Consider the following 22138-nt stretch of genomic DNA (forward strand, 5'->3'; position numbering starts at 1 on the left):
TTGAAACACCAGCCAATTCTCCAACAGTATTGAGGCAATGGGTAGCAAACACATCCTTGTGATGAAGCTGCTATACTCAGAGTCCCGATACTACAATTGTGAACAATACTTTCCTGTATTGCTGTGAGCCTTGGTTGACAACACCTACAAGTTTATAATAATAGATATCGTGAAAAGGAAAAAATCCTGGAAACTGGCAATTTCAATAAAATGTTCAATATTTTATTGCATGATACACAAATAAGTTAAATTCCGTGATGGTATGAACAGAGATGCTCAGACGCGTTTCCGGCATTGCTGCCCTTGATCACAGCAGCATCATGGATTTTTAACTTATTTGTGTATCATGCAATAAAGAATTTAAGACTTTATTGAAATTGCCGGATTCCAGGATTTTTCCTTTCCACTATATTTACCGTGGGTCAGCGGTGTTTTCCTGAAACAGCAGCCAGTGGATGAGAACGGTCACATCACATACAAATGATGAGGGAAAAATGTATTCTAGCTTGTACCAAATAATAGATATCGGGGCCTATGGAAGAACTGGAGATTTTTGAATCTTCTATTTTTCCATAATGTGTCAGACAGCTTCTGAGACATTAAATGGGTGTCTCACCAACACGGCTCCCACCTGTCTCCAGCGGTGAAACGGATCTATTTATAGTGGTTGGTGATGAAGCCTTTCATCTTACCACCCATGTACTGTGGCCTTATCCCCACAGAGGTCCTGATCACCATCGCCGCATAATCAATTACATGCTTTCAAGGGCACAGCGTTTGATAGAATGTGCCTGTATATTGTGAGCCAAATGGAGGGTTCTAATGGGTGGCAATCAATTAAGCGAGCCAAATGTCAATTTTGGTATAAAAGCGTGCCCTCCATTATTACACCTGGATACACGATTCTCCTGTCTATGTTGAAGATGATGGAAAAGATGGCTCCAATCTTGCCCCTGTCCATCATTTTCTAGAAAGTCGCAACAGCTCCTCGGTACTCAGTGCTCCAATTGTTTTCTAACTATTTTTTAGCGTCAGAGGGAGCAACTCCACAGCAAGATTGTTATGTTAGTGCACATTTGTGATTCCTGTTGCTGTGACTGTGATAGAATACAAAATTTATTTTATTAAATGTGTGTTGTGTAATTGGTTGCTGTGAATATCCTGTCCAATAATTTGAAACACACAACAGTAACAATTGTAACAGATATTATTTATTTATTTAGGGCAGCATGGTGGCTCAGTGCTTAGCACTGCAGCCTTGCAGCACTGGGGTCCTGGGTTCAAATCCCACCAAGGACAATATCTGCAAGGAGTTTGTGTGGGTTTCCTCCAGTTTACTCCCACACTCCAAAGACATACTGATAGGGAATGTAGATTGTGAGCCCCAATGGGGACAGTGCCAATAATGTCTGTAAAATTGTCTGAATTGTAAAGCACTGCAGAATATGTTGCTGCTATATAAATAAAAAGATTATTATTATTAACAAATATACACAGAAAAAAAGTGTGCCAGAATGTTGGCTTTTGGCAGGGGCAAAATAAAAATTTGGGGTAATATTCCCACAAACAAAATAAATGTTAGACAGCAAAAAAAAATTTAAGAGTGACATATTTACAAAAATTTACATATTTTAAAAAGAAATGGGCAATCTCGCCAGAGGGGCATAAGTGGGGAACCATGTATTTGGGGTACTAGGTGAGGTGGTCAGACATTAGAGGATGTAGAGAGAAGAGAGGTATAGGAGGGGAAATAAGGTGCAGATGGAAATGGGGCATGGTATGACTAGCCAGTCTAGCACTACTGCTGGTCACCATGATGGCCCTGAGAGTGTCTCTTGATGGACAGTTAGGGGTGGCAACTGCCACTGCTCCAACATACTGGACACCTACTGAGGATCATTAGGAGATGTTTCCACATAAATCACTATCTGCAGCATTGCCCTGGTTCACCCGAATGGGCTGAGAAATGGCCCACTTTTACGTCACCAGTCTGTGGCAGAAGGACTCCTCTCCATCATCATTAACAATGTGGATTTTTTTCTAAAATAGATTTTTTGCCCATGTCGCCATTTTTTACAAGAGCTGTAACAATTAAAATTTTTTAGTTAATGGGGCAGTGTGGGGGTTGCACAATGTGCTGACATTTTTATTAATACCATTTTGATATGATGTTTTGATTGCCTTTTATTGCTTTTTTTTGTCGTGTCATTTGGAAAGCCGGAATTCTGGCGTATAGATTTTGTTTCTTATTAAAATATTTATATTTGAGAGTCCTCAGTGGTTGATACCTTTTAATGGCTAAATGAAAAGATGGTAACAAATTGCAAGCTTACTAGCCTGATGAAGAGACCAAGGTAGTCTCGAAAGCTTGCAATTTGTTACCATCTTTTCAGCTAGCCATTAAATGGTATCAACCACTGAGGACTCTCAAATCTAAATATTTTTCTATCTACTGGTTAACACGGTACAAGAATATATACTTTCCCTGTTTCTTATTATGACATTTACCGATCAAATTAATTAATTTTATATTTTGATAGATCAGACTTTTAAGAATGTAACTATACCATATATGTATATTTATTTTTTTATTTATTTTTAATGGGGTTGAAGTGGGTTATTTGAACATTTATATATATATATATTTTTTTTACACTTTCAAAAACATTTTTTTATTTTTTTAAATTTTCACTGTGTTTGTTAGTCCCCTTATGGGGCTTTAACCTGAAATCATCGGATCACTTGTGCTGCTTATAGCAATGCAATAGTACTGTTGTATGTAGAAATGGTCCTCTATGAACAAGAGCCAGAAGCTGGCATCCACAGCCATGCTAGGCACAGGCTTCTTCAGCAGAACTCCGTTCAACATTGTAGTCCATCGTTGCCCTGTGATTTTGTACAGGCGTGCTGTAAATTCCGCTATCAGAGATTGACAGTGGCATTTATCAGATTAACAGCCTCTGTTGGAGCTCTGCTTCATGAGCAGCTGTTAGAGGCAGATGATGGCTGAATTTCAGAGACATCATCTGCCAGGAAAGATATGTTCTTAGTTCCTGAGCCCGCATCAAAGTCAGGGAGCTGTCATATGACATAACTGTATGTCATATGTCGGTAAGGAGTTAAAAGGAAAAGTCTTATACATGAATTCATTTCGAATTTAATTTTTTTTCTAGGGGAATTATAAACAATGACTCATTCCACCTATGCTCTGCGGTCCTCAAGAGAGATGTTGAAAATCTAGATCACTTCAAGGTATACAAGTGGAAACATAAAATATATTGCAAAATGCATCTTTACAGAGCCCTGAATAATAGACAGTGCAGATCAGTTCAGAGAAGCAATGGTTTTGCAGTCTAATAAAAATGTCCATACTAGGTTCTAAAGGCCATTTTCCATTTATCCCCTTCCTTAATTCTAGCAAAATTATTCTCACAGATCTAAGTTTCAGAAAACTTTTTCTGACCTAGACCTCTGAATAAGTTCAGGGATAAGTGGCAGAGGATATCTGTTCTTGACGGTTATCTTATTTAATACCCTTTTGTCAATAAAATGCATAAATGACTTCTCTTTTCTTAACAAAAAAGCCTCCTCCTGGAGATGAATGCAGATGAATTCCTTCTGTAGATTCTCATTAATGTATTCATAGAGAGCTTTGCTTTCGGGTTTAGATCCTGCCAAATATAATAGCTGCTCCACAGAGTAATTCAATTGGGAATCATAAATTCAGTATAGAGGCAGTAAGTTTGCCCCTCTAACTAGAACATCAAGAGATTTGTAGTATTTGAAGAATGGCTTCAGTGTTGTCTGCAGACAGTAATGTAAGCTGTGAGGAGTGCAGGAAATGATGTAATTAGCAATAAAGAGAAGTTTAGGTGCAGAAACAAGTTTAAAGTTCATACATACAGTAGATATAATGTACGTTATACCACATTAAAAATCTTTGTAAATTTGTATATACGAATTAGATTGTTATTTTGCAAGCCATAAATTATCCTCACAGATTTTATTATAGTTCACAGCTACATTCCCAATCCTGCTTGTTATGAGTTGAATTTCTCAACATTCTTTGCTTGTATTGCCCTTTCTCCATACTTTATGATGTAATCATATATTTTAAAGCATGATAGGCATATACTATGCCTAATCTTTCATGGACATGTCTATTGGTAAGCTTGGTAACTCAAATCAACATATTGAAAAAGTCCTGAAATTAAAGTATTTTAAGAGTCTGACCATACAGTATACTGTGGGGAAAAAAAGTATTTAGTCAGCCACCAATTGTGCAAGTTCTCCCACTTAAAAAGATGAGAGAGGCCTGTAATTGACATCAACTATAAGAGACAAAATGAGAAAACAAATCCTGAAAATCACATTGTCTGATTTGGAAAGAAATTTTTTTCAAATTTGCGAGAAAAATAAGTATTTGGTCAATTACAAACAAGCAAGATTTCTGGTTTTCACAGATCTGTAACTTCTTATTTAAGATGATCCTCTGTCCTCCACTTATTACCTGTAGTACTGGCACCTGTTTGAACTTGTTATCAGTATAAAAGGCACCTGTCCACAACCTCAAACAGTCACACTCCAAACTCCATTAAGGTTAAGACCAAAGAGCTGTCGAAGGACTCCAGAAACAAAATTGTAGCCCTGCACCAGGCTGGGAAGACTGAATCTGCAATAGGCAAGCAGGAATGTGTAAGAAATAGACATTCCTCACATGTATTAAAACTGTCAAACAGTCGCAAATCATGCACACGGGAGCGATTCAAACATATCACCGAGCAGCTGTAAATACTCGGAGCTCGGCCCGAGCATACTCAGCGAAAGGATTAACAGAACATACTCGCTCAGCACTAATCATAACAGATACAACAAACCACAAAACTAAAAGGTACAAATTGGGCTTGGGATTGAGAACAGGAAAGGAAGGATCCACTCATTAATCCAGGAGAAGTTGTAAAAGGGCTCCCAGTAAAGACGAGTGAACTTCAAGTGGAATTGGTTTCTACTAGAATATATAGGAAAAAAATGCATTTTTGATATTACAAATTTTTGTAAGTTAGCTTTGCATGGTTGCATGGCAGGCCACCATTTTGCTGAACCACAGATAGTTGAAAAAGTTTAAAAAACATAAAAACCTTAAACATACTTTACTGCTCACCTGTTTGGTTCTTACATTGCTCGCTGCCTGCTGTCCAGTCCTCAGAGCTGTCTCTTCTTAGCCAAATCTCTTCTTGACCCAAATCTTCCAGCTTGTTCACGCTAAGCCAGGACATCTAGCAACAACCATGCTTCGGAAGTCACTGTGCATCATGGCTTTAAGTTAACAGGTCAAAGATGCAACAGCAGAAAGAAGGGGACTAGATAGTGGGTAGTGAGTGTCTGGTCCTCAAGTTCTTTCTGGCATCATATCTAAAGCCTGTTCACTCTTGGCTAGGACTTCCGGCCCTGACCAGGTGTCAGAGGTCCAAAGCCTGGTCGCTGCTGGAAGTCCCAACCTACAGTTAACAGTCTGGGAGATGCGGATCACAACAGTGGAAAAAAGAGGCAGCTCTCAAGACTAGGTGGACGGCAGTGATTAGCGGACAGGTGAGTGTTGAGGTGTGTATAATATTTTGTTGTTATTGTTCTTTGCATCCTACAATTATTACAGGAAATTCAAATAGTGGAAAATGACTGCTGCAAATCAAATTTCCCTGGAAAATCAGTGCAATTTGCCATTTTGAATTTTGTCACATCCACTCATCTCTAAATCCCAGTTTTTTGCAAACTTAAGAAAAATGCAAACTTTAAATATTGAATGAAATATAGAAGAAAAGTAAAAAATAAATAACTAAGTAAGGTTCATAATGTGCAGTTCCAGATTGTGTTTGTGTTGTAAAGAGTATTTTGAATTAGACCCCATATGAGTACACATGACACATATAAAAACTAGCTCATCTTTTTCACCTATAGCTAGAAATGATCACTAAAAAACAGATTATCTTAAAATCTCTGGTAATTCAAGTCTTATTCTTCTACTTGTCAACAATGTTGAACTTTTTATACTTAGTTGTCCAACCGGGATCATCAGATAATGTTGATAATGCTAGTATTTGGGGTTATTCCAAAAATATAAATAGTCAACCAGCATCATAACTGACCCAAGTAACAGGCATTACAGTCTATACAAATTATTAATTTACAACACAAAAAATAGTATATTTTGAATATTAAAGTAAGATTAAGATATATTATTTTAGTAAATGTTGACAGAAACAAAGAATTCAGTATATATATATTCAGGGTTGAGAATAAGGCTAAAAATGGAATTTCAACCTCTATTACTCTTATTATATACTCTTTAATCTATTTTCTGAATTATTTGCTTTCTTTTCACTGTTCGAGTAGAGGCAAAGTGTTACACTATCATAGACATTAGTGGAAGCAGAAACTCTCCTGTTGATACCTCTATACCTTCTGCACATCTGTTCATATTTCAATAGTTAATGCCCTGTGTATCAGGTTAATAACAGAGTTATGGGTTTTCATAAATGATGAATAAATCAGTTTGTAGTTGCTTCATACCTGAAAGTAAACTTGTTATAAGAGCTTATATTTTTATCCTATTTAGTTAGCAACATTAGTAATCTTATTTTAACACTATATATGTAATGTTCTGCTCAGCTTTGCTTAATTAGATATTTTGTGATTAGAAGGGTTACATGAGATAATAAAAAAAAGTATATTTATTTCTAGAAAAGTGCTACTCTAGTCTATTAAGGCCCTTTCAAGCCTAAAGGGAATTCATTAGTAGGATGAACCTTCCTAACCTCCTAAGCCATCTATATGGGCATACAGGTCCTAGAGAGTTGAATAAAATCATATCTTAATATCTGTGATCCGATGTCTTATTCCAGAGAAATCCATGATTTTCTTATATGTAGATGAGCTGTTAAAGAGTAACCATTATTTTAATTTTTATTTCATAAAGCAATAACACATAAAAATAAGCATCTTTCTAATATATCTCATCTGATAAATCAGCTTCTCCACATGGACTGATCATTTATTTTCCAAATTCTCAATTCAAGGGGTAAATGTGTAATTGGCAGTTGTTTCTCATAAATTTCTATGTAGATGGGAGAAGGAGGAGGAGGGAGGTGCTGTGTCTCTCCCCTTATACACAGTTTTACAAACTAAAATGCTTTCCTGGCCTCCAAACACAATTTACTTTTCAGGCACGTTGACAACGGAACCAATATAACAGAAGTTCATTCTTTTCTACTCAGTGGGAGCGTTTCCTAAGTCTCTTTGACATTTATCATTTTCTAAACCTCGGTCAAAGTGCACAAGGAAAAAGATCAAGATAGTATGCTTGAAGTCAGGAAAACACAGTCTTGTTCAGCGAAAGGTGATGAACCCATGAACCCAATTTTTAAAGTCTTCAGGAGTACAACAGAAGGTAATTCCTAAGATTTATACTCTCACAAAGTTATCACAGAGCTCTGGGTGTAAGAGCACTTGTGTGTATTATGAATTGTTCAGATTATGATTTTTGCTTAACATTTTGGTTCTTTGGTTGAAATCTAGTAGGTGTATAGCCCTAAAGGATTGTTAATGCCAATGAAACATATTGTAAAAGTGGTAGAGTAGCCAACTTTACTAAACAATGTGAGTTAAAAATAAAAATAAATGCCCCAATACAATCACTTCTATCAGAATGTTGACTAACTTCATACATTAAAGGAATAGGTTGATACTGTAAGTTTAGTTTCAGCTAAAGTAGATAATACTGCAAGTCCCAATTATTGAATGGAAAAAATATATACTTGTGGAAAATAAAAATACAGAAAAACACAAAAATAAATTCCACAAGAAGAATATAAAATAAAATTAATGTAAAGTTCAATTGTGACTGTAGTCATCCCCAGTATTCCCACTCCAACTTTGTCTTGAGACCTGTGAAGAATATTGGAGACATAATTCCATGTCAATCATTGTATCCTATTTGGCAGAGAATTATAAAGCCCCTTCAGTGTGCAGTTGTAATTGGACACCAGGCAGCTGCAGGGGGGGAATCAAGAGACCGTGAGTGACAAATATCACACCTCTTAACTCAGCTCAACTCAGAACAAAGGGCCTGTTGCCATGTGGTTTTCCTTTAGTTAGAAAGATAGGAATTCCATACCGAGGTATGGAAATACTATACATCCTAGTTATACCTCTAATAGATTTTTTAAATCCCAAAACATGGTGAATGTCCGCCTGGGTGTCGACCCAGTCTAGCATATAGGGATGGGGAGATACAGGATTTGAGAGGTGATTTTTTTTTGAAGACTACCATAGGCCCATTTATAAAACAAAGTATAGTAATGAGCAATCCCTGTAACAGTCTCTTTGCTGTAACATAAAGCAACCACTTTGGCCACTGGTACTATTTATTCATGACTGCCCACATTGAACTTGAAAGTGTTTACAAATCTAAAAATGTATTCTTTAACACCAAAGAGCAATAATTTTATCAGTCTCACTAAGCTAAGAACTAACAGGCAGGAAGTTGTTAACTATCTTCCTGTTCTGCTCGGTGCTGGCTCAGAATGATCATAGACCGATCCTTCTAACAATTCTGCTACCTATGGTCAACAGAGCAGCTCTTCCTCTTCCTGACTGCTCTGTCAATAGGACGTGATTGCCGATGTCATGCTTCTTGACAGCCGGCTCCCTGCACTTTGGTAGCTGGGAGCGAGCTGTCTATCAGCATGACATCGGCAGTCACTACCTATCAACAGAGCAGAAGAGAAACAGCTGCACTGTTGACGTGACGTCACCAAGAGCCACAGGATCTCCGGTAGAAGTGATCCATTACTGCGCTGAGCCAGCTTAAATTCTTAAGCCCATAAGATTGAAATAAAAAAGTCACAGAGAACTCGTTTAAGAATGCAATGGCAATGGTATTATGCCATGTACTGGGCACGTTTTACTAACATTGTGCAATGTGTTTTTTTGTCAAATGTTTTCTACAAGGAAACAAGTTCTTTTGTCTTAAAAAAAGCTTTGAAAGACGATTGCAATCATAAGAAACCGCACACTTTTTTAGTGTGGCATTTGTTCACAAGGCACAATAACACCATTCACTATTTGTGAGTGATGGGGAGGTTGTATAGGATATTGGAATTAACTGCGGTCGTAGTGCAAATTTCAGTTAAATCATGTTTTAAAATCACCTGATCTGTTAACACAAGGGTAAAAAGGTTTTTGGACAAGGTTTCAAGCTTCATTTATCCCATTCCTAAATCTAGTCAACTATACCTGAGAAATATCATATACAATATTTCACAAGATAAAAAGGATATTTTATTCTTTTGTGCCTGAAACCATCAATTTCTGACATTACAATAGCAGAAACGCAGTAATCCCCATAAACATAAATGCATTGAGGAATGACAGACAATCTCTTTGTGTAATAGAATATTTATTGTTGTTCTGCGTAAATACCTTTTTTTAAAGAACCATATTTCGTTTTTTTTCTTTAATATGAACATCAGTTCTCAATGTGAGAAAATACAGTGGATGATATTCTATTCACAGATATGAATCAAAACATCTTAAACTATATTACAGTATTTTTGCAGTCCCTATACAACAAGTAAAAACTTACATATTGTTGACTATTGTCCTATTGACAATTATTTATATGGAAGTCAAGTTAGAGAAGGATAATTAAAGAAAACTGTTCATAGAATGGAGGAACAGCTCTTAGATGTCACTGGTGTATGCATGGTAAAAATCTTTCTACTGCCCCTTTAGAGAATATTTTGGAAGTTAGGGTTGGTCTCTGAATTGTGAAGCTCCACTTTTAGCCAGAGGAAGCATCGTTTGTATTTCAGTGGCCCACCAGTGTTTACTGAAATAATTGCCCCAACTATATGATGCCTAATATTGGTGGCTGCAGCCTAATTATAATTGGACACCTTAGTGGTCCCCGTAATAGTTGGAGAATACTACTATTATTTAGCTCAATATGGTATATGGCAGCTGTGTGTAGTATTAGGAAGTGTATGTGTTTGGAAAAAATACATTATTTTCATATCTATACACATTATCAAGCAACTGCCACCTTCTCCTAAGTGTCCATTTTAGGTTGGTACCAACAAGAAAGAAAACCATGAGAGCATTTATTCATCAATTCTTATGTCCTAGCCATACCCAGCTCTCCCGAAGAGCTCAGGATAAATTCAAACATATAGTGCATGTTGCATTATTATTACTCTATAAAATAACACCCTGCAGACATCTTTCCAGACATGTAGTAAGGATAGGTAATTAGCATATCTTAGGCTGCATTCACAGGCTGAAAAATTGTGAAAAATTTGCTGTGTTTAGAAAAATCACAGTAAAGAATGCAGTATGGAAATACATCTCACAAAGGAAAACCTCAAAGCACAATCATGATCAGATTAGCAATTTGCAGTTCCAGCACTTAAAGCTAAGCCCTGTGCATTAAGGAGGCTTTGACACAAGCCGATCATCATGAATGAGCATTCCTAGGACAAATACTTATTCATCAGGTGAAATGATTTTCTTGCATACTTAAAGATCATCGTTCTCGGTAGCATATAATTTTGTGTAAACAGGACATGTGCTGCTGAGAACAAAGGTGGCCTATGCAAACTGAAAGATCTATTATTGATCGTTCTGTGCGCATCTGAAGTGCGGTCAGTCTGTCTAGACAGGCTAGTAAAAAACGATCGTTGGCAAACATGTTGTCGTTCTTCACCGGTTTGTTGACACTGGTCTGCTAATGTAAACCCGGACTATGAAGATGATGAAGTAAATAAAATGTGAAAAAGACAAATAAAACTTGTATATATGTTAATATAATGAAAATTGAATTGTATATATTTCTTTATAAATCTATGAGCTATGTAATAATGAATAGAATTATATAATCCATAAACAATTTCTCATTTTACATCTCATTTTTGTAAACTGCCAAGTATCTAACCCATAAAGTAAATACCCACTCTTTTACAATACTATTGAACACCTATTTGCTCTGTACTGAATAACTTCTTATTACATATTAATGACAGTCAGAGCTTTGTTTTCTGATCCAGAGTTCTAAATCCTTCTCAAAAAGAACCTGTCAGGTATCAGAACAGTTTGACAGGTCTCTCTCTATGGTGTATATCAATCAAGCCAAGCCAGGTGGAGAGAAACTGGTGGGGACCTGCCCAAATTACTGACCTCTCCTCTTGCTCCTTTCCAACTATATTGTCTCTGTATAGCTTCTGCATTTCAGAGTAAAATATAAATGATTGCAATGACAAAGCATGTCCTTGTTTTGTGCTGCCTGTCGTTTGGACTGGATGAATGACCTGACATGTTCCCTTTAAAGCTTACATCCTGACTGTCTGCAACCGCCAGTAGAGGGAGCTTAGGAGCAAATGGAATACGGTATGCAGTAAACGCCAATGCTCCATCTACAGGTGACCAGCACATTATCTTTAAATACATATTTCTGCTCGGTGTAAGGAATTCATCAGCACATAATATTAAGTCTAATGACACAATGATAAAATATTTAAGAGGTTGTCCACTACTTTGGCAACTCTTTCTCAATTACTATATTCCCTCTTGTAAAATAACAATAGCCTAAGAAGCGGACATATCATTGGTACAACAGTGCAGCTGCAACAAGTGGAATTGTGCATTATGATGAGCCATTGGACTTCAAAGGGCTAAAGATAAGCGAATCGAAACTGTAAAGTTCAGGGTCCACACCGGTATTTCTCCCAGGAGTCCGTTTTAGTGTTCGTAGATCCAGGAGAACAGAGAAAGAGACAGAGAGACAGAGAGAGAAAGAGAATATATTATGGTACTCTGCTTCCTTTGGCAGCCCCCTAGCCCTTACTATAGCCATTTTACCGCCCCCTTACAGCACCAAAATTTGGGTTCCCATTGACTTCTATGGGGTTTGAGTTCAAGTTCAGGTCAAGTTCTGGTATTCAAACTGAACTTTGGGCTACAGTTCGGTCAAACCCGATGAACCTAAACATCCGCAGGTCCGCTCATCCCTACAAAGGGCCCATAGATTGTTCCTAAACAAGGTCCTTTTGCTGTCTGTGTCCCCCAGTGAACAGCCAGTACTCCCCTCTAGTAGCAGCTCTCACTTCTTTATGATGTCAATTTCGTCCGAAGGTAGTGAGAGTGAAAAGACCACCAGCGACATAACATGTCTCATGAGCCCCGAGAGATCCAGCGCCAACATAGACGGGACGGTGCCGACACAAGGGGTGAGTACAGGCTATTATTTTACATAGGGGAGTATAGTAGTTGAGATGAGGTAGTCTGTGTAGTGGACAATCCCTTTTAGATTCACATAGAGAAAAGTTCTCTAACCAATCTTATACAGATAATTAAAATAAATACAAAGAACAAAACACCATTTTCCAGTCCATTGCACATGAATATAAATGGAGTTAATTGTCATGAAATATATATAGCGGAGCTTAATTCATCATAGCTCTGCTACATCTGTATACCATCATTTCTGCATCAAGTTTAAATGCCAAAAAGTTACTTGTCAAATGAAAAGAAAATCCAAAGGGAAATCCTTGACAAGTGAAGGATGTCAGTGCCAGGTGACAGGTGCACAGTATCGCTTCCCTTGAGCTGTAAACATAAGACAACCATATGTTCTTATTATGTGTGCAGAAGTGGGCGACATATTGAGTGGCGGAAAATGTGTAAAATGTAAAAATAATATTCATACAAGGATTATAGAATATGCTAATGTTTGTCTGCAGACATTAATAATTTAATACTAAAGTGCAGTGGAATAAATAAAATAGCAGCTCGGTCGTCCTCAATGATAATCTAAAATATGACACACTATAGAAGCAGTGACCATCTCATATTGCTTAATATTAAGGCACCACGAAAACAACTTGTGGAGCTACGCATGACGTCTTCCAGCATATTCTTTGTTCAGGACGCATTGTCTTCAGCTGGCACAACTTCCAGCAGTATCTGCAGCACTATGGTGACCCTATCTGGAAAAGAAGAAAATAATAACGTAAGTAAAGGACTGTGAAGGAGGAGTTTCTCTGAGGATTTATACATCAGTATTCATCATCGGGTAAAGCTTTTACCTGTCATAACACAATATACATAATGCATTTTTATTTTACATGGCATCTCTCTGTGACATTCACCATCCCCTGCATGCTTTATCCCAATAACATGGAAGGTCAAATCAATGGTCTCATTGCAAATGACTACAAATGAAATAGAAAAATCAAAGAAGCGGATTCGAAAAATGTATTAGACTTAAAGCCCTAGACATTAGATTAGAACATTAGAATAATGATAAATGCGTACACCTAAGAAGAAAAGGATGCATAGATTCTGCTAAAAGCTGTGGAAAATCTAGAATAATAATCATGGATTTACATAAAAGTAAAGTAGCTAATGTAAGCCCATGACACATGTAGAATTAAAAAGTAAAAGAGACAATGGAAAGAATGTTAAAAAAAAAAGAAAATCATCATTCTAAATACTAATGGATTTATTAGGTATGTAACCTACTATATTTTTTGCAACATATAAGGGGTTCTGCAGATTAAATGACACCGATCGGGTCATAGAATATCTAAAAAAAAGTATTAAAAAGTAAAAAGCACATAAATCAAAGCTTGATATTATAGATGAGTAACACACCATGCTATTTGTCATCATTTTGTCAGGGGACATGATTTCAGATGGCCATAACCAATCCTAGGTTGACCTGACCATGCACCCCACTGATCTCCAGTCCAGCGCCTTCATTGTAATACATGTTGAAAGGCTGATGGAAATTTCTACTTTCACAAATAGACACTTAGTATGGTTCTTTTAAGCCACTTGGTAGTCAACTTCAAACAGTTCTCAGCCTTAGTATCTTATCTGTTTGACAAATCCAGCAGACATGAAGATCATTGATGTATGTGACCTGCCCTCCTGTCAACCCCAAAGACTGGAGTTAGAGGATCAATCATAAAGGAGCAGATGTAGCATGCTGCAAACACTTTATAGTGTGACACTCCATCCTAAACCATGGTTCTCCCAAATCTACCACCATGTGTTATAAGATGCTCCACAATGGCATGCTATCACTCCCATGTTGTAAAAATGTCCATTACAGTTCATGGTCAGAAGGAAATCCTTTATATCTCAGGAAACTATATTATACTTAGTTTTCAGAACCATAGTCCTGAATTTTATTCTTGTAAAGTCAATATTAATTTAGCGCATTTTCTACATTGCCTAATCAGTGACTTGACCAGAAATTGCTGAAAATGACATTTTCATCCAAAACCTCATTAAAGTTTAAGATTTTTTTAATCAGGCAAAAATGAAGAAGGAACCAAGCAATGTGAACTGAGGTCTAAGATGGTAGACATGCAAGAAATAGGAGCATGTTCACACTAGCAAAAAGAAGCAAAACCTACAAAAGACAAAAATATATCTCATACCCTACCATCATTATATATAAATGTAAAGCAAAGTTGCATAATAAATATAGGGTACTTAGTGAACTATTTTTGATCAAAAAAAGTATTCAAGCCGTCCCACCAGCGGCAAGGTGACCCTAAATTGGGACGGTACCTATACTGTCTATATTAAAAACCTTACTGTATATCAAAGTTGAAGTAATGCATATAAAAGGGCAGACAAATAGGACCGGGTCCCAACTCCAGACCACCCAGGCCCGTGGTAAGCTACATATATACTAATCAGCTCAACAAAGGGGATGCCACACCCTTAAATTGCACAGAATGCAAACAAGACAAAAAACCAAGCAATGTGAACTGAGGTCTAAGATGGTAGACATGCAAGAAATAGGAGCATGTTCACACTAGCAAAAAGAAGCAAAACCTACAAAAGACAAAAATATATCTCATACCCTACCATCATTATATATAAATGTATAGCAAAGTTGCATAATAAATATAGGGTACTTAGTGAACTATTTTTGATCAAAAAAAGTATACAAGCCGTCCCACCAGCGGCAAGGTGACCCTAAATTGGGACGGTACCTATACTGTCTATATTAAAAACCTTACTGTATATCAAAGTTGAAGTAATGCATATAAAAGGGCAGACAGATATAGCTATAGTAAAGGGACTATGTTGCCTGGAGCACAAAAGACAACGTTCTGGTGCTTCAGGGTGATCACCAATATGACTGGGAGCCTTAGACCTATAACACAATAGAGTTGTATGTTTGTGTGCAGCTACGGATCAGAACATTGTTATATCTACAGCTGCTACAATGATGCTGTTATGATGCATTGTATACAACTTTATTACACTTTATAATACAATATTTTAATCTTACATTAAAACATCTTAGTCTGAGGTTCTGAGATTTCTCATGCTCGACATCTTTCTTTTTGGGACTGAAAATTTTCATCATTTGCTGTATACCTAGACGTATGGGAGGCAAGAGGCATTTGGGAAGAGAAGACATAGTATGGCTAAATTAAAGATGACCTAAACCTTAATAAAATGAAAAAGGTTATCACAGTGACCAAACATTAGTACTACAGGTGCATCAACATTAACAGAAATAAACACTTGAAATAGATTACTCTGATTGTAATGACTCTATATAATATATGAGATTCACATTTTGTATTGAAGAACTGAAATAAATTGACTTTTTGATGATATTCTAATTTATTGAGATACACCTGTAATTGTCACTGAAGATTACGTATTGAAACTTCCAAGAGTTTCAGATTCATAGTGATGAAACTCAACCTTTATTTTACCCATTAAGCTTGTGCCTTTTTGGAGTGAAAAGTTTAGTTTCACCTCTAATCCTCCACCAGTGTCAAACTACCACTATCAACACATAACCTCAAGTCAATCAATCTGTAAATGGTACAAATATTATTTCTACAATATCCAATTTGTACAGGATGATGGAGAGTAACAACAACTTTGATTAGGATCCATTCATAAAAAACTGATGGGATTGGTAATTCCCATTACAATGATGTTTCAGAGGTACAGTACGTCTGCTTTATCTCTATATAGCTTACAGTGGAAGGAATGTGAATAGGTACAATACAGACCAAAAGCTTGGACACACCTTCTCATTTAAAGATTTTTCTGTATTTTCATGACTATGAAAATTGTACATTCACACTGAAGGCATCAAAACTATGAATTAACACATGTGGAATTATATACTTAACAAAAAAGTTTGGGATTAATTCAAAATTGAAGGTATACTGAACCAGCATTGCTACCACAGCATCTTGCAGCGGCATGCTATTCCATCCGGTTTGCGTTTAGTTGGACCATCATTTATTTTTCAACAGGACAATGACCCCAAACACACCTCCAGGCTGTGTAAGGGCTATTTTACCAAGAAGGAGAGTGATGGGGTGCGATGCCAGATGACCTGGCCTCCACAGTCACCAGACCTGAACCCAATTGAGATGGTTTGGGTTGAGCTGGACCGAAGAGTGAAGGCAAAAGGGCCAACAAGTGCTAAGCATCTCTGGGAACTCCTTCAAGATTGTTGGAAGACCATTTCCGGTGACTACCTCTTGAAGCTCATCAAGAGAATGCCAAGAGTGTGCAAAGCAGTCATCAAAGCAAAAGGTGGCTACTTTGAAGAACCTAGATTATAAGACATATTTTCAGTTGTTTCACACTTTTTTGTTAAGTATATAATTTCACATGTGTTAATTCATAGTTTTGATGCCTTCAGTGTGAATGTTCAATTTTCATTATCATGAAAATACAGAAAAATCTTAAAATGAGAAGGTGTTTCCAAACTTTTGGTCTGTACTGTATCTATAAGATATAGATAATCAAAATATCCTGTCTACGCATGTGATCAATTAGAATTTCCCTATTCTAAAGTGTAATACAATATTTATAAAAAAAGACACTGCCACCTACTCGTCAGCCTGACACCTCTCAGTCGTTAAAGACTGAACTATCAAACTGATAAGAATAATTGCATTTTGCTCATTAATCTCATTTGTGGGTAAGTGTGAATATTTCTTCTAAGAAGATGTATAACATTTCTACACATATAATATAGAGTTGTGAGCTTATCATTCTGATAAGATACAGGAGTGTGAAGTATCTAGAAGACATCTTCACATATAAGGGAGGGAACGAGTTTAAAAATGGAGCTACAATATTTTAGTTGTATTAATTAAATTAATTACAAATGCTTTTAGTATAATTTGTAAATGAATCCTTAACACGGCGGATGAAGCGTGTTCGCACACAAAACCTCATGTTTTTTTTATACTGCTAATGTCCTAGGTCTTGAGGTTGAGAGTAATGTAAATGAAGCCATCAAATGATCTTTCTGCAATACAGTAGACGATACTAATGAATCTGGGCCACACTTTTGTCTATGGGAAGAAAGACAGTGCACTGAATCAATTAGAACGGCGCATTTATCACAGTTCTGTTTGCTTTAATTAGTTTGTAAAGGACGGCAGGAATGCCAGAATACCGCAATAGAGTGAATGTATTGTCCTCTAGACCTTAAGAGTATCAACTTAAGTGAACTCGACACTGCAGTAAAGAGCATTTTTCATTCATTGCTTCGGAGGAAAACTATAATGCGCTATAGATACTGTTTCCTAAGAACATACTTTATTACTTTGGAGAAGATGGTAAACTGTACTTAAGTACTTGAAATTTATTGAAAAATAAACCCTCAACAACAGCTGCATCGCAAACATGTTCCCGAGGATAATAACATTTTTCAGGAAGTTGTAGTGTCATAAAATACAGTAATCTAATGTGATATTGATCACAACAGCTTTCTGAAATGTGTGGTTGCTGCTTGAATTGAAGCGCATGTTGGAAGTACAAAGCAAGACATAGGCAGCGGAGAAGCACAAAGTAACATAAAAGGAAAGACAAAAGCCTTGAAAACGCATTTACTAACTGGCCACACTTAGTGGCACTGCTTACGTAACCATGTGTAGTGCACTATACATCTTCTTTCATGCAACATCCAAGGATGAAGAAAATGCCCTACAAATATGTTTTTTCTGCACATACTGCAAATAAGGAATAAGCCTGAGTAACTGCAATGAGTAATAACTCTATGGCTGGAGAAGGGTCACTTTGTGTCCTATTGTGGAGCGTTTGGCATTGTCAAGTATTGTGTGCCATCATAGTTTTGCTGCATTTTTCTGCCTTTAATCTGTGCCATCCTTTTCTGTACCGAATGCCAAAGACAGAGTTTTATAGCCCATGGAACTGTATTTCCTGGTGACCGGTGACATTGGCAGTGTACGCCAGTGCTGCCTCCCACCCACCAACAGTCAAAAAGGCAAAACTAGTACACAACACAAGAAGTGGCAATCATACAAGGATGGCAGCTGAAACACACAAATCGGACATATGGAGATACACAATGTTAGAGGAAAATGAGAGCTATCCCCTTTATTCCCAATAAATAGCTAATTTTTCTGGGATCAAGCTGCCGCCAGCTAGGCATGTACATGTGGGGATGTACCAGTCTACAAAATGATTTTAAAAGATTTGCAATTTTTTTTACAAAAGTTTTAAGAACTGGTTTCAATTTTTCAAGCCCTCATATTTATTCTGTATGACAACCTCTAAAATTGCTGCCCAGATATCTCCATCTACATCTCATATGCAGTTTAACAGAGAGGCCATGAATAACTCACCATGTAATACAAAAGCAAGTTGAAGTATACAGATTTTTTTTTAGAGAAAAGATTTCAATGCATTTAAAATGTAGATGATACTGATAAAGATGGCTGGTCCCTTATGAAATGCCCACCATCGCATCCAGGGGTGCTGGTGTACTAGTCTCCTAGAAATTGTCTCTGCTGATGTAATCCACTTCACAGACATCAGCCTCTGCTGTGACTATCTCCTCACCCTGTCAGTGCTTAGTCTTCACCCTGTTGGTGACTCTCTTATGCAGGTAGGCTGGCCTCCTTTACCTGAAACATACAACACCAACTCCTTCATAATCTGGAGCTTTCTGCATCCTCCTTTTTGGACCATACCAAACCTTATGTTGGTAGCACACCCCAATGGGGTATGCTATACACCTTAAGTTGCTAGCTGAAGTACGGTAGATATGACTCTTCTTTGTCTGCTCCATCAGAATGTGCCTGATCTACTGAAACTTCATGCTTTATGGAATACTACCACTCACATCATTCACATGCCTCCAGCAACTAAGTGCTGAAAACATAAAAGCAAAGCAAAACTCTTGCCCCTTAAAGGGTAACTACACTCTAAAGTAATTTTTCAGAATAAGGAGGCATATGTGTACATGAGGAATAACACTATATTTGGAAATAATCTTGTATTCTGCATTCATGGCCAGTTTTCTAGTATTGTGAGTGACAGTCCAGTCATCCAATCTGATGCTGGGGCGTGCTGGGCTGTCAGCATTTTGATTGATAGCTCTGCTGCTCAATCTGGCCCAGTCTGCGGGCGTTTCCCCAAGTGCCTCCCGTTCTTGATTATTTGCTAGCTTTTTAGCTGACTAGCTATGAGCAGACCATTGTCAGTTGTAGCTTTGCTCTGTGTCTGATTCCCTGATCATATTGCCGGACCTTGGATTTGTCATGACAATTCATATGTTATCCCTCTTGCTCTTGACACTCTCTTACCTCAGGTACCTGACTCTTGATTTGGCCTGTGACTATCAGTTTCTCTTTTCCCCTTATCTTGATGTACCCTCCTAGCATTTGACCCCAGATTGTTACTTGACAATGACTTTGTATTGCCCCTCTGTACTGCGAGCCTTCTTGTTATCTGCCTTGGACCTCCTGACTATCCTGTCTCATGGCTTGTCCGTGAGTAGTGGCTCAACGGACTAAGCGTCGCACAGATTTACTATATGTCACCTAACATATCGCATGACAGCATTTAACAGCAAAATAATTACATTTGCATAGCAATAACATAGCTTTGTTAATAAGGTGGTGTTTACAGCTCAACATTAAAGGGAACCAGGCAGCTGATACAAGCTGCCTCATCCATGGACAGCTTATATCGGGCACTGGCTGTATGATTTTAGCCATACAGTATATGTTTAGTGCTGGAATTCTGTGGCATTTCAGAGAAAAGCATAGTTTGATAGGGATTATCAATTCATGAATAGGGAGAGACCTATAAATTCAGGAAGCGGAGAGGGAGAAGCCGCTGGGGACCCGTCGGTCTGACTAGTCTCCTGTCGGCTATCAAACTATATTTTTCTCTGAAACGCCGCAGCATTGCAGAGTTACACATATGCTGTTTGGCTGAGATCATACAGGCAGTGCGGTTGGGACAGCATGTATCAGGTGTCAGGGTCCCTTTAAAATAGAGCAACCTACAAAGGACATACCAACTTTCTAAAGTCAGATCATAACAGTTGGGCTTAGATGGCATCCGTCATCAGTCAAGAGATACAACAAAATAAAGCTAGGACAGATTATAAATTGCCCATACACCTCTATAGCTGTCTGCCGACAGCTGTTCCCCCAACCCGCATCCAAATGTTGGACATGTAATCATCTCATCACAGGCTTTTGAGTTGAAGAAGCTAGAGATGGTTTGTAACTCCGGATAACTCACCTCAAGCATTTCACGCTCCGTATCAGTCTGCAGATATTGTTTTACTTCATAAATGACAGGTTCATACATATAACCCAATGCTTTTTGGATTATTCTGTTATTTATGAATCAAATCATTATATGATATCCCCACACCACATGCAGCATATGCACACTCCTTTGAGTCGAGTATGCATGTGTTTTCAATCTGAGAAGAAGAAAATACACCACTGCCCGACACTTCTGATGGTAGCTTATATTCCCCTCAAGAATCAGACATGGCAATAAAAAATGACACTTTTTTTTTTTTTTTTACATTATCTGTCTCTTATTTCCTTTTAAATTGTAAGCTTGTGATCAAGCCCCGCACTCCTCATGGTAATTGTTGAATTATGAGTTACTCAATAATGTCTGATATTATTTGAACATATCCCTTCTGATTTGTATGTCAGGGATATAGAATTAGAATTATTATTATGGGAGAATCAAGATTCCTCTACATATCCATTAGACTGTCTGCTGGCCAATGTTATCAGTTGTATATTTCAAAGGGAATCTGTCTCCAGACTTTTGCTATTTCGCCTGAGACCAGATTAATGTAGGGAAAGAGACCCTAATTCCAACGATTTATCACTTAGATTACTGAGTATAGCAGTTGTGATACAATCAGAGTTTTTAGATGTAGCATGAAGCAAAGAATGAAGCTAACCCAGACCTCACCAGGCTCAGTATGTACATTGTCTATTGACAGTAAGCTGGTAATCAATGGTGGGAGCAGAGTTTGACCAGGATTCACGTGGCAGCTAATCCTGTAGTGATAATCGCCTGCTGATAAAACTCTGATTGTATTAAAACAACAGCACACAGCCAAATAAGTGACACATCCCGGAAATCAGTGTCTCAGCCTCTAATTCATGCTATCCTTTGATTAAATAGCAAATACCTGCTAACAGATTCCATATAGTTAGATAGATATATAGATAGATAGATAGATAGATAGATAGATAGATAGATAGATAGATAGATACAGTAGATAGGTATTTGGATAGATATGGGATAGATAGATAGAAAACTAATATCATGGAGTTCCAGAAAAGAAAGCAGAAACCAGCAGGTCATTCCCCTTCATAATAGACAGCTGTTCACTTGCAGAAACCAACAAGTACACCTACCTGGGCCTAGAACTCAGCCAATCAGGGAGCTTTAAGCAAGCCATACAGTTGCTGAAAGACAAGGCGTGCAAAGCCTAAAATGCCATCAGAAGACATCTGTACTATATCAAGGCACCTGTAACAGTCTGGCTAAAAATCTTTGATACCATCATTGCCCCAATCCTTCTGTACGGCAGCAAAATCTGGGGTCCAGTCTCGTATCCAAACTGGTCAAAGTGGGACGTTGGACCAACAAAAAAATTCCACCTAGAGTTCTGCAAACACCTCCTCCAAGTCTACCGGAGCACATGAACAGCGCCTGTCGAGCAGAGCTGGCCAGATTCCCTCTACACCTTGCGATCCAGATGAAGGCAATTCAAGTCTCATCT

General features: G+C 37.6%; 1 protein-coding gene across 1 annotated transcript in view; it reads right to left on the minus strand.

Annotated features, from left to right (window-relative positions):
• Positions 1-11626: 11626 nt before the first annotated feature.
• Positions 11627-22138, minus strand: part of SLC7A11 (solute carrier family 7 member 11) — a 314366-nt gene continuing 303854 nt past the window's right edge. The window contains exon 12 of the mRNA XM_073641718.1: positions 11627-13037. Within this exon, the coding sequence (XP_073497819.1) occupies positions 12973-13037 (65 nt within the window). The 3' untranslated portion in view covers positions 11627-12972. The remainder of the gene's footprint in view (positions 13038-22138) is intronic.

This window comes from Phyllobates terribilis, unplaced genomic scaffold (assembly GCF_046119375.1).
Source record: "Phyllobates terribilis strain yellow unplaced genomic scaffold, ASM4611937v1 Scaffold_1__5_contigs__length_1240528914, whole genome shotgun sequence".
Classification (NCBI taxonomy): Eukaryota; Metazoa; Chordata; class Amphibia; order Anura; family Dendrobatidae; genus Phyllobates; species Phyllobates terribilis.